The 21,315-nt window shown below is 43.5% G+C and overlaps 1 protein-coding gene across 5 annotated transcripts in view; it reads left to right on the top strand.

The window, feature by feature from the left end:
• The window catches only part of LNPEP (leucyl and cystinyl aminopeptidase), a 72,926-nt gene extending 63,143 nt beyond the window's left edge, over positions 1-9,783 (top strand). For all 5 annotated transcript variants that reach the window (XM_086770421.1, XM_086770417.1, XM_086770419.1 and 2 more), the window contains exons 14-18: positions 3,310-3,494; positions 4,158-4,319; positions 6,272-6,412; positions 7,213-7,294; positions 8,253-9,783. In XM_086770421.1, coding sequence (XP_086626547.1) covers positions 3,310-3,494; positions 4,158-4,319; positions 6,272-6,412; positions 7,213-7,294; positions 8,253-8,384 — 702 coding nt within the window. In that variant the 3' untranslated portion in view covers positions 8,385-9,783. The remainder of the gene's footprint in view (positions 1-3,309; positions 3,495-4,157; positions 4,320-6,271; positions 6,413-7,212; positions 7,295-8,252) is intronic.
• The last annotated feature ends 11,532 nt before the right edge of the window (positions 9,784-21,315 follow it).

The following is a 21,315-nucleotide window of genomic DNA, read 5'->3' as shown; positions in this document are numbered from 1 at the left end:
TAGCTTTCCTCACCTGATCCCTGGCCACTCGCACAGCCTCTTTGTAGTCCTCCCAGGCTACCTGTCTCCGCTTCCACCCTCTAGACACTTCTAGATGCTTCCTTTTTCACTTTCATTTGGTCCAGGAGCTCCTTGCTCATCCACATGGGTCTCCTGGCCTTTTTGCCCGACTTGTTCTTCACTGGGATGCACCTCTGCTGAGCTTGGAGGAGGTGCTCCTTGAATGTGGACCAACTTTCCTGGGCCCCTCTTCCCTCCAGGGCCACCTCCCATGGCACTTGGCCCATCAGGTCCCTGAAGAGGCCGAAGTCCGCCTTCTTGAAGTCTAGGGCTGAGAGCTTGCCGTGTAGTTTCCTTGCTGCCCCGTGGATCTTGAACTGCACTGTGTTGTGGTAGCTGCAGCCAAGGCTGTCCTTCAGTTTCACATCCTCCACCAGCCCCTCCCTGTTGGTGAGCACAAGGTCCAGCATGGCACCCCTCCTTGTTGGCTCCTCTGTCGCCTGCAAGAGGAAGTTATCATCCACGCATGCCAGGAACCTCCTGGACTGCCTGTGCCCTGCCGTGTTGTCTCTCCAACAGATGTCAGGGTGGTTGGAGTCCCCCATGAGGACCAGGGCTTGTCACTGTGAGGCTGCTCCTATCTGGCTATAGAGCGCCTCATCTGCTCTGTCCTCCTGGCCAGGCGGCCTGTAACAGACCCCCACCGTAACGTCCCCTGTCCCTCCCCTTCCTCTAATCTTGACCCGTAAGCTCTCTGTCAGCTCCTCCTCCATCCCCAGGCAGAGCTCCACACACTCCAGCCGGTTGCTGGCGTAGAGAGCGACACCCCCTCCTCATCTCCCCTTCCTGTCTTTTCTAAAAAGCCTATACCTCTCCATGCCAACGCTCCAGTTGTACAAGTTGTCCCACCACGTCTCCGTGATGCCAACGAGGTCGTAGCCCTGCTTGTGTGCAAGCATCTCCAGCTCTTCCTGTTTATTCCCCATGCTACATGCATTGGTATAGAGACAGTTCAGCTGGGCCCCCGACAAAGCCGACTTGCTGGCTGGAGCTACAGGAGTTCTTTTGGACCGCAGTTTAAATTCATTTGCACATACCTGCAATCCTTCCTCAGCTTCTGGACCCTCAGTGCTGGCACTGGCACCATGCTGACAGCAGTGGGCTGAACTGTGCTCCCCCTCCCCCAGCAACACTAGTTTAAAGCCCTCCGGATGAGTCTGGGAAGTCTTCATCCAAGCACACTCTTCCCCTTCTCAGTTAGGTGCATGCCTTCTGCCCCTAGCAGCCCAGGCTTCTCAAAGCACGCCCCGTGATCTAGATACCCAAAGCCCTGGCTGTAGCACCACTCCCTGAGCCACGAGGTAACCAGCCAGATACGTCTGGCTCTTTCAGGCCTCTTCTCTTCAACTGGAAGGATTGATGAGAATACCACCTGCGCCCCAGAGTCTTTGACTGTTGTACCCAGGGCCCTGAAATCCCTTTTGATGTTTCTCAGGCTGGCACCCACATGAAACACCAGTAGTGCATAATAGTCTGTGGGCTGTATGAGGCTAGGTATTATCATGGCGACATCCCTGATACGAGCCCCCGGGAGACAGCATACCTCGCAGAGAGCACATCAGGTTGGCAGAGGGGTGCCTCCGTACTTCTCAGGAAGGAGTCACCCACTACTACCACGCGTCTCTCTTTCTTGGTAGCACTAGTTATCACATGAGCCAGTCGAGCTACCTTGCATGGCTCCAGTACCTCCCCTGAGGTGCTGGGTCTCACTTCTTCAGTCTGCAGAGCAGCAAACTGGTTCTGCAGGGGCACCTCAGGGTCCTGGGGAAGCTGCTTCTTCCTCCTGCTGCACCTTGCCCTTGCAGCTTTCCATTCATTGGCATCTTCTGCCTCCTTGCTTACCTTGTGTGTCAGTTGGGTGGGGAGTGGGGGTTGATTGCTTCACTGGGTGCTGTGGTTCCAGTGCAGACTGTGCCTGGAACCAAGTATCCAGCTTCCTCCCAGCCTCCCTGATGTCCCGCAGCCTCCTGACCGCCTCCTGCAGCTCAGCCACCTGCCGTAGGAGCTGCTCCACCCGGGCACACCTTCTACATCAGGGCTGCCGCCTGCCCCTGCCCCGGGAGTAGGGTCCAGGCACTGCCTGCAGCCTGAGGTCTGCACCGCAGCCTCCCCCCTCGGCTGCCCCGTCTGCACGGAGGCACCGACCGCCGCAGGGGGAGCCGGTGCAGACCTCCCGGCCGGAGCTGCAGCCTTTGCTGTCAGCCGGGTGTTGGCCGTGTTGCCCTGAGAGTCGGCCACAGCACATGCCCCGGGTCGGCGCCCTCCCTGCCACGCCCTGCCCTCGCAAACTGGCGAGCCACGCTCCAGGTCGCTGGCGCTCCGTAGGCCCTGCTTTACCCGGGGAGCGGGGCCGGGCCGCCGGTGCCCCCTGGCTCCGCCCGCGTCTCGTCAGCCGCTCTCGCGCGAGCTGCGCGCTCCTGGCGCCTCGCTCCGCTCCCCCCTGAGCTTCCCTGGCTCGGGAGTGCGGTCGCTGCGCTGCGCTGTGCCACGCTGCTGCGGATCGTGCCGACTCCGAAGCTGTTGCTTCGGCGGCTGAGGGCAAAGGGATTTAGTCTAGAATAAAAATTATTAAATGATTGGGTAAAATAGCTGATGTTTTTCTTTATTCTAGGTTTTCTTTATTCTAGTTAATTAGTGAATGCTTACTTACAAGAAACAAAAAACAATAATAATTTTCATTATTTAGTATTTATTCAAAGGTTTTATGGGACTGCTGTGATAAACAGCCCAAGCTATAGACACTAACGCAGTGTCTATAAGGTTATATTTAAGGTCAAGCGTTTCAGTTCAGATGTGGTAGCTGGTCAGGCACCTGGCTGTGTTTTCAGCAAACTACAAATATGAAGGATGCTCAGCCTATAGTTAAAAGTTATTTGTTTGTTTGTGCTAAACTAAAGTGTATTAGCTGTCACTTGATAGAGCTAAAAGCATTTAAACAAACGGAAGTTGTAGTGAGTTGAGATAGTAAGCTGACTGCATACAAGTCTGAACTGCAGTTTGAGGAGTAATCTTCAGTTTTCATGTGCAATTTAAGATGTAGTGTGGTATCTGATATTTATTCATACAGATAATATGTGGTAGCTGTAAACTGGAATGTGTAGATGAAAAACTACTATGTTTAACTTCCATGGTTCTAAAACTTAACTTTGTTTTCCTTTTTATTTTTTTTTTTTTTTTTTTGACTAATGTTATATACAGAAAATCCTTTTGGGAAGAATTGGCTGTTGCTAATAATTTTTCCTCCTTTAGCATAGAATAGAGCACCTACTTGGAGATAAAATTGATGAACAACATTGGACAGATGATGGGACCCTGTCTGAACGAGAACTCCGGTCAACACTGCTCACTTTTGCCTGCACCCATGATGTGAGAAACTGTAGAACAACTGCCACTGAGATGTTTGAGAAGTGGATGAAGTCTAATGGAACAATGAGGTAGCACAAAAAATGGACTTCCACTTCTTTTGTCTACCTGTTTTCCTGTTGCCTTACCACTATTGTTTTGGGAAAAAAAAACCTCACACACATGACAACCAACGAAACAAAAAAAAAATCACCACCATCTACAAGTGACTATTGATATAGCACTTCATTCTGTCTTTTACTGTTCCTTATGCAGAAGTAGTTGCTGTTCTAAGATGAGAGAGAGAACTGTGCTGGAATTTAAGACTTCATCTGCAGTCTTATTAAGTGTAACTGCAAAATCAGCCACAGATTGCTTTTGTCTGCATTTCCTAAGCATGCTCAAGGAGGATTACTTAGTAGCAACATCAGAGCATTCCTGTTTATCTTGCACAATTCATTCTGCTCTGGATTCATGTGCACTTTCAGCCATAGAATATTACTCAGGTTTTTGTACCATTTACTGTGCTTCTATGTGACTAGTATGAATTGCTTTTTCCCAGTGACTTCAAGTATGGTATGATGTCAGTCCAGTAAAATTGCAATTGCTACAGAATTAAATTGCTTAAAAGAGAGGCATCTCTTTCAAGCTAATATTTTCATTTTGTGACTTTTCTTCATTCTTTTCTCAGAGAAGCATTTTTTAATTTGTTTTTTTTTTTATTGTTGTTATGTTGGTTTTGTTTTTCCCTGTAGACTGCCTAGTGATGTTATGAAAGCCATATTTACAACTGGAGCCAAATCTAGTGATGGCTGGGAATTCCTCCTAAAGATGTACTCCTCTTCAGTTTCTGAAGCAGAGAAAAGCAAAATGATTGAAGCCCTGGCCAGCACAGAAGATGTCAGAAAGCTGATCTGGTATGAAGGGGCCAAAAAGTTGTATGTGTAAATTAAAAGCTGCTCCTTTGAATAAACGTATTGTCTTTTTGTATTGTTGGAAAAAATTCTGATTACAAAGAAGTCTTCCATAAACATGAAGAACCTGATATTTTTCACTTAAAAAAAAAATTTCTTAACAGAGTAAGGCCAAATTCTGAATACTCATAAAGAGAAAACCATTGAACTTAAAGGCTTTGCACTACTGGTAACACAAAATTGCAGGTTTTGTGGTAAAGGTATCAAAATTGCAGATTGTTCTATGAAGTCTTAAAAGATTGTTATATCTTTATAACCAAGATAATAACTAGTTGGGGTTTTTTGTTTTGTTTTGTTTCTTTTGTGTTTTTTTTTTTCCTTTGGGTGAAATTTTGACCTTACATTATGCTCCAACTCCTCTCTCTAGACCAAATCTTGGTACTGCATGGAAGACACCAAGATTGTCCTGCTAGGTGACACTTGTTACAGCTTTCTTCTCTTAACTTTTCAACATATTATGTTTTCTTCTACAAGTTGTTAGAATTTACTTCATCTTTCCCAACTGTTCTGGTTTTGTTAGTGAGGGGGGGGCTAAGGTGGTAGCTTCTGTAGGAAACTGCTAGAAGTCGCTCCCCTTTGTTTAGTGGACTCGGCTGGGCCTAGGGCGGACCCACTGCTGGCCAAGGCCGAGCCAATTGGTAGCAGAATGTTCCCTCATAACGCCTCTGCGATAACGTATTTAAGTAGGGGAAAACAGAAAAAAAAAGGGAAGAGAAGATGTGAAGCAGCTGAGTGGGGGGCAGAGAGGGGGAGGCGCGAGTCTGGTGGGCCTTGCAGGCCTCACCCTCTGGCCTCCCGCCGGGCAGCCGACTGGGCCCAACTCGGCCCGGCCTGGCTGCAAGAAGTGGAGAGGAGATGAGAAGTGAATAAGATGTAAAAAGGATCCTGAGAGGCGTCTGCCAGCCTGTTGTGAGGAACGGCTGCAGACGCCAAGGTCAGTGAAGAAGGAGGGGGAGGAGTAACGCGGCTCCTGGCCAAGATTCCTCTGCAGCTCGTGGTGAAGACCATGGTGGAGCGGGTTGTCCCCCTGCAGCCCATGGAGGTCCACGGAGGGGCAGAGATCCACCTGCAGCCCGTGGAGGACCCCACGCCGGAGCAGGTGGATGCCTGAAGGAGGCTGTGGCCCGTGGAGAGCCTGCTGGGACAGCTGTTCTAGAGGGACTGCACCCCGTGGAAGAGATGACCCACGCCAGAGCAGTTTCACGAAGGACTGTGGCCCGTGGGAGGGACCCCACGCTGGAGCAGAGGAGGAATGCGAGGAGTTCTTCCCCCGACGATGACACAGCGTCGTAAAACAACCCATGATGAACTGACTGCGACCCCCATTCCCTTTTCCCCCCCCGTGCCGCTCGGGAGGGGAAGGTAGTAGAGATAATGTTAAGCCCAGGAAGAGGGAGGGGTGGGGGGAGGTTATCTTGTTCCCTGTCTCATTCTCCTGCTCATTTTAGAAATAAATGAATAGTTTTCCCCAAGTCGAGTCTGTTTTGCCCATAACGGTAACTTTAAGGATTTCTCCCTGTCCTTATCTCAAACCCCGAGCCGTTTTTCCTTATATCATCTCCCCCTATTCTCTCGGAGGGTGGGGGGAGCGAGAGAGAGAGACTGCGTAGTCTGGTCCCGATTGGGGCTGAACTACGACACCAACAACAATGAAAATTTAAGTACCTGGTTTAGAGCTAAAGTCACTCTAATATTTGGAAACAAAGCTAAATAATACAGTGGTTATAAAATGGAGCATCGGTCTGTTCCAGGTGCCAGAAGTTGCCTGTTGTTGCATGTATTATGAAATCTTTTCCTTCTAATTCAGGAGTATTCAGAAGTATCAGGAGAATCATGTGAAGATATGGATAGGTGGTTTTTTTTTCCTGTTTCTTTTCATATTCTTTGTCTTTTAGGTTAATGCAGAACAGCCTTGAAGGAGAAGTCATCAGGGCACAGGAGCTTTCACGTATTGTAGCAACTGTGAGCCAAAGTTTGCCTGGGTATTTGCTGGTCTGGGACTTTGTCAAAGAGAACTGGGAAAAGCTAACACAAAAGTAAGGCTTTTAATGTAGCTGAAACTTCACATTCACAGTGGCAAAAGCATCTGTTGGTTTGAATTTCTGTTAAAGTAATACTGTCTTTAAGCTGATTGCTGCAGATGCAGGATATTTATCAAAGGCGTTCGAAAGCAGACCCAGGGAATTCATTTAGCATTTATTTTTTCTGTCTTTTTGCAGCAATCTCAAAACAAATTAACCAAAAAATCCCACTTGCTTTAGGAATACGTGTTCTCCTTAACTAGCCTTGAAGGGTACCCAGCAGGAGAGCTGGCTCGCAAGGCTTCTAAAAGCTAACAGTATGTGGAAAACTGTATTTCTAAATCCTAATTTTGATTTGGAACAGTTTTACATTGCTGAAAAGAGGTTCTCCTGGATTAAGCTTTCCCCTCTATCAACCTCTTAATAAGCAGTATTACATAATTCCTTTGCTTGAAATGAAATCTGATTGCAAATTAAATTACTGTAGAGTTCTGGAATATATAGCACAAATACAGGTCTTGGTATTCAGTGTGTGGTGTCCTCAGTTCTTTACTATTTGAGCTGTGATGGAAGTTCGCAAATTTTCCATGTCTTTTACTCTGATCTTCAATTCTTAGAGGGATTAGGATACTAGAGGCTCGGACTTCTAAGTCCTTGTCTTTTTTAAAAAAATAGATGTGTAAACTTGAATTTAAATGCTTTTGATGATTTCCAACTCCTAAAACAAAAAAGTAGAAATAAGAATGTGTACGTGTACTGAACCTGCATCTTAAAGTGGCTCTTAGTTAAAAATAACTTTTTTTTTTCTGTTTCAGGTTTCACCTAGGCTCATATACTATCCAGAATATCATTAGTTGGTCAACTTCTCATTTTGCAACAAAGGCGCATCTACTTGAGGTTGATGATTTAATCTACTAGAAAGGGATATTTTTAGTGCCAATGCTGTATTCATTGACGGATAAGGACTACACATTATTTCTGTCCTTGAGGCCCTTTTGCAAGGATATGCAGCTATTGCTTTCCCTATATCACACAGAGGAGATATATACATAAACATGTTTGAGATTACATACTGAGTATATGGCAGAGTTGCATATAGAGTTGAACCCTGTTATCTCTTTTTGCTGTTTTATTTTCCTGTTTGCTGCGACACACTGCCTCCCAAAACAGTTATTTGGTCTAGATAGAATTTATATATAGATTTTGTAAGCAAGTTATGTTTTCTGCATCTCTGGAATGTGATGCAGAAAATTGGTTTATGTTATTTTTGCAGCCCCAAGGAGCTATTGTGGAAGTTGAGTATCAGTTCAGATCCAGTTAATAGCCATTAGAAATCTCTCTTGTGTTTTCAACCAAGGCTTTGAAGTTAATGTGTCAAGAATGATTTATGGTTTAGTCTAATGTTTTAATTCAGATAATTTGGTAAAGATAGTTGTTTATGGTTTGATCTATAGTATTTTAAGTTTAAGTGTTGACAGTTGTAATGATGAGTGGATGTGGGGCTCCTGCTAGAGTGCTGAAGAGAGTTGCTTGCAACAATCAGTTCTTTGTCACAGAACAAGACTCCTTTTTGAGAACTTTGATTACTCTGTGATTAATATGATAAATGAATGTCTGTTTATTGGTGAAATAATTTATTGAAACCAAATAAGTTATTGCTGCAGTTCCCATGAAAAATGTTTTCCTTGCATTTTGGAAACTCCTTTGAGAGGTTTGCTTACTGCATAGCTAGAAATTATTCTTGGGAATGGATTTCCTGCAGCATATGTGTAGCCTTTGCTTCTGAACCTATTTGTGTGGCCAGAGTTGATTTTAATTAAAATTGTATTTTTCTTTCTTTTCTCTTGCTGTGCAGGTTAAGTCATTTTTTGACTCAAAATCAGAGGAGACTTCTCAACTGCGTTGTGTAAAAGAGGCAATTGACACAATTCAGCTCAATATCCAGTGGATGGAGAGGAACTTAGCAAAGCTACAAGAACTACTGTAGTGTGCATAATGCTGTGGTGTGTCAGTCATTCAGAAGCTCTATGGGCAGCTGCTGTGTTTCTTTTGCAAAAGGCAGGGTGAAACCAGGCATCACTGCAACATTGTTTGCACTATTAAGGAGCCTAGATAGCTCAGGGCGTGTCTCCGATAATTTTTTGTTTTCCTTGCAGCATTTATGAGCACGATGTAAGTATTTACATCTGCATAAATGATTAAATATAATTTTGTATTTGAAACATATGCCCTTTCATTTGGAGTTGTGTTGTACTTCTTTAGCAGTGGGTTAATATTGACAGTTAGGGTCAGGAAGAAAGAGTTACCATGAACTGTTACTTCTTTGCAGATTGCTTATTGACCAGTAGATTTTTTTTACTACAAAATTGTAGGCGGTTTCCACATTTGTAGATATAGAAGCTGTTTTGAAACAAAATCATACTTCAGATACGTAACTAGTAGTGTATCTTATAAAGTATACCTGTTTGAGGCGAAATAAATAAGGTTCCAATTTGATTTGGTTGGATTTTTTATTTTCACAGTATTCATTAGGAATTACACACACACACAAAAAGAATAGTATCTCATCCTAATATTATATACACTTCAGTGTATAAAGTATCTGGGTACTAGTATGGAAAGGAAAAATCAGGTAGTAAAAAACAAGTGTTTTAGAGATGAGATTTCCAGAAACACTGATGTGACCTTGGAACTTTTACTCTGAATTTATTAGACATTTTTGAGAATCTCATAATTGCTCATTTGACTTTAACTGATTTTGCTGTATTGGTCTCTAAGTAACTGTAGAAAATTGCATTTTTACAGGTTGGTTCATCTGTTAGAGCGACTATTGATTTATACCCTTTAGACTACTGATTTTTATTTTCACCACTTGTTGCAGTTAATGGATATGTCAGCCACTTCATTTGCGTTAACTTCTGTTTTTTCTTTGCCTTATAACTCACATATCACAGTATAATTTGTAAACATTGCTCACTCTTTATAGCATTAGCTTTAGGAAAGCCTGTCATTTAGATTTTAATGATTTGTTCTTCTATTGTTATGAAAAATCTTGTGAGAAGACTCTTTGAAGTCTTTTAAAGAAGAGGATCTAAACCCCTAATATACTCCATTGGAAAGGTGAAATACCTACGGTACATTCTGCATCTCTTTCAAAAGCAGTGGAAAAGTGACATTTTTGAGGTATAGCGTGTATATACAACATGTGCAAGAGTAAATATACCTTTTTATCTTTTATCTGTTTCACCATTTTTTGTGGATCCATGCAAGCAGATTCAAACCTATTGTTGTCTTATCATCATCCAATTATGTGATCTCTTATAAAATATGATGAAAGCACTAAGAATTAAAAGTTGTACTGTTTTAATTAAACTAATTTAATTTCAGCTACAGTAAATTCTGAAGAAGATAGTAGTTTGAATTAGAGTTAAATTAATGGACTTAAAAATTTGTCACAGAGTAATTCAGATTGCTTTAATTTATAAAACTGCAACATTGGCTGTTTATTTGGTTAGCAAAAATTGTTAAGCTATGATTCCTTAAGCTGTACCATACTTTTCCCATCTTTTCAGAATATCTGTCAAAACTCCTGGAAGACAAATTCCTCATTTTCCTGCTCACATTAGAATTGCAGATGTCATTTTCAACCTTTAAATTATCAGGAAGAATGTTAACCCTTAAGAGTATGCAAATACCGGTTTGCCCAAAAGGCCCACAAATGAATAATTTTTACATGCACTGAAGAAGGAACTGGCAGTATGAGCACTGAAAATAAACCACACTTCCTTATAAATTATGGAATTAGAATTGTAATTAAGTACGTTCTTGGAATTTTTGTACTGCTATGTATTATGGCTTCACTTTCTCTTTTATTTTAAAGCTTTAAACCTATTTCTAGAGAAATATTAGTTCCACCTTTGCATATTTCTGTGTGTATATATATCTGTCATCTCTTTTTCTTTCTAGTCACTTCTTCATATTAAATGAGAAGTCAATAGTGAACTTTCACTTTTCTATCTCTTCTATCCTCTCACATGTGTTTTATCTCATCCCTGACTGCAGTATTGAGGCATCTAAAATTTAAAATGGAAACTATGGAAGAAGATCCCATCTTCCTCCTGATTGCAGCTAATTTTAAAAAATTAGTATTTTACTTAAATGCTTTAATTATGATTATGAGGAAATATCATGGAGCTGAATTTTAGACAGCAAACTATACCAAGAAAATCTGGAAAACTGCAGAGGTTGTGGAGGGATTATAGAATAATTTTGCATTTTACTATTTGTTGCATGTGTATGTTTTTGGTATGTCAGTTGTAGAGGTTTTAAAATCAATTTTCTCTCATGGAGTCCCAGCCTATTAAAATTTGTGCTGGAGTCCTTCTGTGAGAAATCCTTAAATATACTCCTTTCTTTTTAGTATATTTGGGACTTAAGAAGATTGGTTAAGACCTGGTGCAGGACACAAAACGGCCATTGCAGACAAGACTCTTTTGGACATAGGCTTAAGGTAGGATGAAAGCCAGGAAAAGGGTTAAGCAAGACAAAGTGTATAGTGCTAGGGGAGCCATGAAAAGGCTACCAAGGAAAGGTGAGGTCTGCCAAAACCTTTCAGTCTTGGGCACTTTTTCATGGGAGCTGGTGGTGTGCTTGTTGGACTTGGTGTCTTGGTAGGGTTACAGTTAGGGTGAGGCTTAGACGTAGGTGCAATACAAAGAGCAGAGTCCCGTTGTTTGTGGGGCTATGAAGGAATGCCAAAGGAAGAGGTGAGCTGCCAAAGCTTTCATACCTAGCCACTTTTTCAATGGAACGACTACTAGCAGAGTTGGTGGTGGACCTATATTCTGCCTGATTATGATCATGGTGTGGGTGATCGTTACACGCAGGAGCAAATGCAGAACCCCAGTGTTTGTTTAACTGTGAAGGGGCTGCCAAAGGAAGGTAAAGGCTGCCAACACCTTTCAGTCCTGGCTACTTCTGTTCAGAGCCCTAGCTGGCAGGTGTCAATTCTGAAGCTGAGCTCTAGCTCGGTTTATGGTCATGGTGTGGGACAGAATTAAGTGCTAGAATAAGCATAGAGCTGCCATGTTGGTGAAACTGCAAATGAGCTGCCAGGGGAAGCTGAAAGCTGCCAAAATATTTCATTCATGGATACTGCTTCTACCCTACCTAACTTGATCCTCAGGTCATGTCCAAAATTGACCCTTGCCAGCAATGACTCCCAAGAAAAAGTCTGCAGGACTGAAAAAGTCCCCCCCTGTTTTTATTGCTGAGCATGATGCTATTTGGTATGGAATATCACTTTGGCCAGTTTGGGTCAGCTGGCCCAACAGTGTTCCTTCCTGACTTTTTTTGCGCCTCCAACCTACTCACCAGTGGGGCAGTGTGAGGAGTAGAAAAGGCCTTGACAGTGGGTAAGCACTGCTCAGCAGTATCTAAAACATCAGAGTATTATCAACACTATTTTCAGGACAAATCCAAAACATAACCCTGTACAAGCTGCTGTGAAGAAATTTAACTCTATCCTAGCCTAAGTGAGTACATTGTCTACCTCTTATTCCATACCATTTATGTCATATTCGGGTGCCACACTATTGCAATACATTCTCGTTAACCACCCTTTCCCTGTAAAATGCTTGTAAAATGTCCATACGTATCCAGAAATTGTTCTTTGAGTTCATTTGTTCATTACTTTGGGCTTCATCTGTTATGATAGTCACTCAGGACAGCAGAAGTGGTGTGTTGCATGGCTTTACCGGCTCAAGTCAGGTCACTGCTGCACTTACACTGCTTCTTGTGAGGTTCGTTCTTCATTGATTCAGGTGATCTCTGCTGTAGTACTTTCTATAACATGCAACTCAAATAATGGATTACAACAATTTAAAGGCATATCCACTACAGTCCCCACCCCGGTCATTTTCCACTAGGCCATAAGGTTTAACACTGCAGTGAATTCCTCCTCCTACCCCCAGCTTGGCTAGCAGTTGGAGGTTCCCAATATATGGCAGATGTATGTTCCTGATACCTTTGATATATGGTGGCCACAGCAGTGGTAACATACAGTGTCATGTAAAACTGCCATCATACAGCTCAAATAATGCATTATTTTCATCTAGGATTAAATCACCTTGAGGTACATATTGGACTTCCCTATTCTTCTGCATTACCCACCAAGTGCACCCAGGTTCTTGAGCAAAATCAATCCCATGAATAGGTTTGCCCTTTCCTGAGGAAGGAAATTAGACAGACTATTTTTCCCAGCCAGCTCCTTATATGTACTGCTGGGACTTTACCTCCTTCCACAGTGCCCAGGGGTTTTGATTGGGCAGGGCCAGGTCGACTGGAAGATCCTCTAGTGTTAACTAGCCAAGTGACTTCTAAATTTGTATCCCAGTGCTTGAAAGTCCCAGCATGCTATTAGTGTAGTTTCTAACAGTTCATTGTATAGTTCAGTTTTTCTGGAGGCTGGTGCATGGTAAGAGATGTGATGTGCCCACTCAATGCCGTGCTCGTTGGCCTAGATGTTTATGAGATTGTTTTGGATACAAGTCCATTGTCTGAGTCAGTTTTTTCAGGGCTGCTGTGTTGCCATGAAACTTGCTTTCCAAGACCCAAGATAGTACTCTGGGCAGTGGCATGGGTCACAGGGTGTGTTTCCAACCATCCACATGGTGCTTGTCATGGCAGGTAGTGTGATATATCAGTCTGATTGATATGATTGATGTTTCAGCCATCGTCCCTGCTACCAAAAAGGCTTTAGCTGCTTGGCTTGTTTGATTATGGTACATATTTTATGCTCTTGGATAATCTGTCAATGGCATTAATGGTCAAGTCCACCTGTCAATCACAAGTACATTGGTATGTTGCAGCCCTTCCTAGGTGTCCTGATGTGTCATGGTCCCACTGAGTTATAACTAGATCACCCTTATGTTCCCAGTCCAGATCCTCAGCCACTTCAATTCTAGCCGCCTTGCCCACCTGCTCATTCTTCTGATGTTCTTCAGCGGCAGAACTCTTGGGTATGTGAGCAATCTACATAACATACTTTTACAACCAGGTTCTCCAGCTGGGCAGCAATATCTTGCCACAATTCAGCAGTCCAGCTAGGTTTACCTCTGTGCTGCCAGTTGCTCTGTTTCTGTTGCTGTAACCACCCCTGCAGAGCATTTGTCACCATCAATGAGTCAGGGCAGAGATAAAATACTGGCCATTTTTCTCATTCAGTAATATCTAAAGCCAGCTGATAGCTTTCACTTCTGCAAAGTGACTCTATTCACTTTTCCTTCAGTAGTTTGCGACTTGTCGTGTAGGACTCCACACAGCAGTTTTCCACCTTAGATGTTTTCCCACAATACAACAGGATCTATCTGTAATAGAGCATATTAGTTTTCATTTTCTTGTAATTTATTATACAGTGGGGCCTCTTCATCATGAGAAATCTCCAAACCAACACATCCAAGATTTGGCTAACTGACCAGTTCATTATCACTTCCAGGATTCCTGAGGGGAAGGGTCAGGATTTCTCATTCAAGCCTGTTGTGTTTTCAGTATGACTCACTTTACTCCCTGTAGCCTCAGTTGCACAATGTATAGAGGGGACCCTCCCTTTGAACATCCAGCCTAGTACAGGCACTTGAGGTGCCAAAAGGAGGTGTGCCTCAGTACCAACTACTTCTGAAGCAGCTTGAACTCCTTCATATATGCTGTTAATATTTCTTCTTCAGTGAGCGTAACAGGCTTCAGATCCTGTATATCCCTCCAAAACCCTCAAGGTCAACCTCGAGTCTCTCCAGGTCTTTTCTAACAGAGGCTCCAGGTGTGTCTGTGATCCCTGCCTGTGGTGTAAAGCACGTTTTTCACATCTTGTCCTGTATGGACTGGCCGAAGTGCTACTGCATGAACTATTTCCCATTTAATTTGTATAAAGGCTTGCTGCTGCTCAGGGCCCCATTCAAAATCATTCTTCTTCCAGGTCACTCAATAGAGAGAGCTTATAATCAGACTGTAACCTGAAATATGCATTCTCCAAAAACCCATGACAGCTAAGAAAGCTTATGTTTATTTTTGTTAGTTGATGGAGACATAGCTGTTAGTTTATTGATCACATCCTTGGGATATGGATAACAGCCATCTTGCCATTTTGTTCCTTAAAACTGGATCTCTTGTGCAGACCTTTTGACCTTACTTTGTTTTATGGCAAAACCAGCTCAAAATAATTCAGATTATTCTTCTCCCTTTCTCAAATGCTTCCTCTGCTTTGGAAGGTACTGGAAGACTGCCATAAGGTCTCCCCGGAGCCTCCTCTTCTCCAGGCTGAACAGCCCCAGTTCTCTCAGCCTGTCCTCATAGGAGAGGTGCTCCAGACCTCTCATCATGCTCGTGGCCCTCCTCTAGACCCTCTCCAACTGGTCCATGTCCTTCTTATGTTGGGGGCTCCAGAATTGGATGTAGCATTCCAGGTGGGGTCTCACCAGTAGAGTGAGGGGCAGAATCACCTCCCTTGATCTGCTGGCCATGCTCCTCTTGATGCAGCCCAGGATGTGGTTGGCTTTCTGGGCTGCAAGCGCACATTGCCAGCTCATGTTGACCTTCTCATCTACCATCACTCCCAAGTCCTTCTTCTCAGGGCTGCTCTCAACCCATTCTCTGCCCAGTCTGTGAGAACCTCATGAAGTTCGACAAGGCCAAGTGCAAGGTCCTGCACATGGGTCAGAGCAATCCCAGGCACAAATACAGACTGGGTGGAGAATGGATTGAGAGCGGCCCTGAGAAGAAGGACTTGGGTGTACTGGTGGATGAGAAGTTCAACATGAGCTGGCAATGTGTTCTTGCAGCCCAGAAAGCCAACCTCATCCTGGGGTGCATAAAAAGAAGTATCACCAGCAGGTGAAGGGAAGTGATTCTCCCCCTCTATTCCACTCTTGTGACACCCCACCTGGAGTAATGTGTAATATGAAGGACATAGACCTGTTGGAGCAGATCCAGAGGAGGGTCATGATGATGAAGAGAAGGCTGGAGGATCTCTCCTATAAGGACAGACTGAGAGAGTTGGGGCTGTTCAGCCTGGAGAAGAGAAGGCTCCGGGGAGACCTTATAGCAGCATTGCAGTACCTGAAGGGGGCTTATAAGAAAGATGGGACAAACTCTTTAGCAGGGCTTGTTGTGATTGGGCAAAGGGTAATGGTTTTAAAATATATGGAAGTAGACTTAGACTAGATATAAGGAAGGAATTTTTTACAATTAAGGTCGTGAAACACTGGAACAGGTTGCCTAAACAGGTGCCAGGTGCCCCATTCCTGGAAGTATTCAAGGCTAGGATGGGCAGGATCATAGGATCAGCAAGTTAATCTAGTTGAAGATGTCCATGCTCCTTGTGGGGGAGGGTGGAATAGATGACCTTTAAAGGTCCCTTCCAACTCAAACTATTCAATGAATATCGCTTTGTCCAGTTTGGGTCAGCTGGCCCAAGTGTCCTCTCCCAACTTTTTTTGTACCTCCAAGCTATTGCCTGATGGGGCAGTGTGGCACTGCATAAGCATGCCAATAACTGAAACATCAGACAATCAACACTATTTTCAGCACAAATCAAAAATATAGCAGCATACAAACTACTATGAAGAAATGTAACTCTATCCTAACCAAAACAAGTAAAACAGGGACAAAAGCTGTTGGTTGCCCACATCTTTCCTTAGCAGCCTCTTCACAGCACTACTGACACTGACACTGTGTTTGCTCTGCCACTTACATTAACCTACAACTGCAGCCTCACAGGAATCCAGCTATAAAATGGATAATGAACAGAAGCGTGCAGGAGTAAAAGCCATTGTCAGCTCTCACCTTTCTTTGGCAGCCCCTTTTCGGTCCCACCCACAATGGAGCTCTGTGCTTCCTCTATCAGTTAATACTGCTCTACTCCCTCAGCCTAGGCACCCTAGCTCCACTCAAGCTCCAAAACAAACAACACCTAGGACTCCCACATAAAAGTGGCTAGGACTGAAAGATGTTAGTGTCCCTCACCTTCCCTTGGCAGTCCCTGCACAACCCCAGTCCTGGCCACTTCTCTGTAGGAGAACTAGCAGGCAGCTGTCTGTATTGCAGCTACCATCTGGTTAAGGGTGAGCAGATATGCGACTCTGATGGTTAGGTCATATAGGACGTGCAGAACCTCAGTATTGATGGGGTTCCTAACGGGCTGCCAAGGCAAGGTGACAGCCAGCAACAACTTAATTCTAGTACCTTCTATGAGGGAGCCTTCACTGGAGGGTTTCTGTTCTGGACCTGATCTTTGTCAAGAATGAGGGAGTAGGTGAGGGGGATTGGATAGATGGGAGAGCAAGAGCAGAGAATCAGTGTTACTCAGGCTGTGAAAGAACTGTCAAGGGAATGAGAGGGCCAGCAACAGTTTTAAGATGTGGCCACTTCTGAGCAGAAGCCAGGACTAAAAGCTCTTTGTGGCCCTCTACTTTACTTGGCAGTCAGTAAAGAGTCCTACCAATACTGGGGCTCTGCATTTCATCTTCCACCTAAATCTCAGCCTCCCCTGAGAAACAAATAAAACCCACAGCCACCAGCTACGGTTTCAACTCTGGACAGACTAGGAATGAATGGCAGTTTTGTCTCTCAGTTTTCCTTGGCAGCCTCTTCATAGTCCAACATACAATGGCACTGTACATTTAACCTACTCTTGCACATGCTCTTCCAGAGCCAGAGCCCTGGCTAAAATAAGAAAAAATTGCTGCGAGGGTTCCCACATAAAAATGGTCAGGAGTGGAAGCTGATTATGGCCCTCATCTTCTCTTGGTGAGGACAAGCAACATCTTTCAGTGCTGGCACTTTTTGTGTGGAGCAATCGCCCGCCATTTGCACTTTTGAGAGCTAGGCTGTGACAAGAAAAAACGTAGGTGCACTAGTCACACAGGAAAGCACAGTGTCTCTGTTTCTTGGGCTGTAAATGTGCTGCCAAGGGAAGGTGAGGAGCAGCAACAGCTTTCAGTACTGGCCCTTCTCATGTGGTAGCCATCGTCCGATGTTCACTGAATTGAGGTCTATTTTTCATTTTGGATCTGGGCTGAGTAGAGAGTAAATGCTGGACCGCTATTGGCCCAGCAAAGCACAGAACCTCCATGTTTGTGCACCCCTAAATGTGCTGCCAATGGAAGGTGAGAACCAGCAACATTTTTCAGTGCTGGCACTTTTCATGTGGGAGCAATCATCCAGTGTTTGCCGAATTAGAGATGGTTTTTCATTTTGGAGCTGGACTGTAGGCGAGAGTAAATGTTGGACGGCTAGTTGCCCAGGAAAGCACAGAGTCCCCGTGTTTGTTGGCCTGTAGTCACAGTGCCAAAGGAAGGTGAGGACCAGCAATTTTTGAGTTTTTGAATAGGTGAAGCCTGATGTGACTGGATTCTCGTTTGCACATCGGGAAGTGTTTTGCTTAACACAAATCCTCCTAGAAAACTGACAAATGAAACTAAGAAAAAATGAGGGAGGAACCTGGAGAAGATGAGTTGTTGCATCACTCCTTTTTCCTCCTGCCTGCTACTGCAGTTTCTGTGCGATCTATGACACTTTCTTTATTACAATAATTACAATTTAAGTAATTATTTCACCATTAAAAATGCTTAGTCATCTTTGCTGATACATGGCCATAAGATAATAGCGACACAATTTGGGAACAAATTGATGTAGCTTTCAACTCAGTATTTCATGTGAGTTGGCCATGATAAATAAGGTGTAGACAGATAGCCTTGTCCTTTGCATCATTTTAGGCTACGGGTTGAGCACTGAACAGTACTTAGAATACTAGGCATTGCTTGGTGGTAAAGGACATGTGCAGTTTAGCTAATAATCCTGACTTCATTCTGTTTAGGAAAAGAGTTTGACTCATCAGTACAAGCTGAACACAAGCTATTCCAAGAGTGAGATGGTTATGTTTGTTTTACTAGTCACTGTTCGTGCAGACTTACTAGGAATTATAAGTTTCTCACAGGTTTCTATCAAAAGTCACAGTATTCCGATGGAGTGTTTTGTCAGCTTCATTTAGCAATTGCTTGTGCAAACTGAAGGTAGATAACAGACTTACTGACAGTTTTTAATCTTAGTCTTAGAGGGACAATGGCTAATTAAAGGCTGCTGCAAGACAAGATTCAATTTTAGCCAAGTATCCTTTCAAAATCAGCATATGCTGGAAGGCTGCCAAACAAAACATTTATATTTGGCACCCAAGAAAGGAGGAGGTCCTCCAGGTTAACAACACAGTAAAATCATACTTTTGATATTTTCTCAAAGGAATAGGCTAGAGGATGCAAGGATGATCCTATTTTTTTTTTCAGTAATAGATGACAAGCTACTAAAAAGCAGGATGACAACCAAAACTCTAATCAATTCACAGTTTCTGTGATACACATTAAGACTCTAGCATGTCCTTAAGCTCACTCTGTCCTTCTTAGCCCAATTTAAAACCTGATTTTGGAACAGACATTTATTAAAACAAACAAACAAACAGAAAAACGCAACAAACCAAAACCAGAGCCTGGAAACAGGAACCATAATCCAGGGCTTCTCACAACCAGTATTAGACAACAGTCACAATCCTTCTTGTGCTTTCTTTTGCAATAAAACATTTTTTGCCCTTGCTTAGTGGCAGCACCACACAAGGTGGAAGAAGAATGCTCTGCATTCAGCTTGTCCTGCTTATTTTGATCTTCCAGAAACTATAGAGATGGCTCTGGTCTGAGCCTTTCACCTCTTGACAACAGCTTTCACCAACACTCCATTCTAGTAGGGGCAAGCAGCATCAGCAACCCAGAGCAGCTTCACTGCAGAATCCTCTTCCCCACTGATGGCTACAGTGTACATCATGGTTTGATGTATACTTCAGGATGTGTTGCTGTGCTAGGCTTCATGCATTTGTTGTCTGTGCTTAGCACAGGAAATAAGTAAGACTAGGAAGACATTTCTTCTTGACAATTATAAAATTCTGGTGGTGGTGGAGCGCACTATCACCAAGGTATAAGCCACCCCTGCTTTCAGCTGGGCTGACCCTGCAGGTTGTTATAAACCCATAATGCTACCCATTAAATAATCTCAGAGCATGTATACCACGCCAGGCTTCCCAGTTCACTTTAACACAGCAGTTGAGCCACTGAGACTGGTTAGTTTCTTGAATGCATGTTCTAGTTTTAAAGTGCTTAATTGTGAAAGCATCCAGGTGATGTCACTTGAGGTCACCTTTTCACTTACACAGCATTCAGACAGAAGTGGCTCTGGATTTTAGTGCTAATTATGTTTAAGTCTTATTTTAAATACAATAAAGGGCTAAAGCATACAGCCATGGATTCTCTAAAAAACTAAAACTTTTCAGATCTTCGGTTCAAGTCAGCTCAATGCTAAGAGAATAGAGATTCCTTTACCCTAGTTTTGTGTAAATGAATCATGATCATGAATCATTAACACTGCGTAAGTGCAATACATTTCATTAGTAAAGGACATTAATACCAATAAGGGCCTTTTCTTTTTTTTCCCCACCTTTATTTAGGGATCTAAGCATAAGTTTATAGTGACTTTTCCAGAACTATGTCTGTAGGGACTTGCCCTTCCTCAAAGGTCTCCTCTGGAACAAGTGACACAGGCAAGACAAAGCAGAATTAGCCCTATGACATGTGGAGGTAAAAGAGGCGACTAGAGGAAGAAGTAAAAAAAAAGTTAGGAGTGAACCTCATTAGGCAGAATGCTTTTTATTTCATGCAAGCTCTCTTTTACTACATTTTTTAAAATCTAATGCACTTCTTCAAAAGCACCATTACACACAGTAAATACTATGCTATGAATGCTAAGAAAGTTTGCAGCAAATACATAATCTGTGGAGATATTTTTCTTCTCACACTTAATATAGGAGGCTTATTTCAATATATTTCAACATCTATGAGGTAAAGCGAGAACAATGATCCTTCCTCTGCTAGCTCGTCTGTGCAGACATTTAAATGGTGTGGTAAATGTTAAATATCTTTGCTGCTTCTTTAGAACATGAGTTACTCAAAGTCATGTGACGTATCTCCCCAGAGAAGTATCTGCACTTCTCTGAGATGGAAAGGATACTGAGACACTTAAAAGTGGAGGAGCAGAGATCCACCTGCAGCATGTGGAGGACCCCACACCTGAGCAGGTGGATCCCTGAAGAAGGCTGTGGCCCACGGAGGATCGTGCTGGAGCAGCCAATTCCTGAGGGACTGCACCCTGTGGAAAAAAATTACACACACTCGAGCAGTTCACGAAGGAGGGACCCCACCTTACAGGAATAAGACCAGCTACAGCCTGAGCTGCTCCACAAATTCTGCCAGCAGCTGTTGAGGAGGCCAGTTCTTGTCGGACGACCCGAATGGAATAATTATGAACTCCTCATAGAGGTAAGCATGATCTGCGTTTATTCAGGGCTTTGCTTATACAGTTATAGGATTTTCAGGGTTGCACGTGGGAGTAGGCTTATTGCTATTGGGTACAGGGTTCGCAGCACGCGCCAATACTATGTGACTGATTGGCTATATGCAAATATGCACGAGCATCTATGTCTTATTTTTCTCCCCTACTTGCGGTTAGCATGACCTGTTCAACATTCTTTTCTGATTGCAACATGGCTGTTTATCACTTACTTGACGTTGTGGTGAACTCAAGATCCCCAGTACTGTAGCTAAAGGCTGGGTTGTGCAGGCAGGCCTCAGATAGTACAGCATGCCCCTGTTCAGTGAGGATATTCTCTACAAGTTCTCCTCTCAGTGAACCCTAACTGACATCAGCAAGGGTTACTGCTGTGTGGGGCCAGTGCTGGTTACAGAATAATCAGATTCCAGTCACAGGTGGAGAAATCGCTAGACAAAGACAGTGACATCAGCTAGTCTATTTAAACCTCTCAGGTGTTTTAC

The sequence above is a fragment of the Chlamydotis macqueenii genome, chromosome Z (genome assembly GCF_036417535.1).
Source record: "Chlamydotis macqueenii isolate bChlMac1 chromosome Z, bChlMac1.mat, whole genome shotgun sequence".
Taxonomy (NCBI): domain Eukaryota; kingdom Metazoa; phylum Chordata; class Aves; order Otidiformes; family Otididae; genus Chlamydotis; species Chlamydotis macqueenii.
The sequence above is the reverse complement of the archived record's forward strand: the minus strand, read 5'-3'. Positions and strand labels throughout refer to the sequence as shown.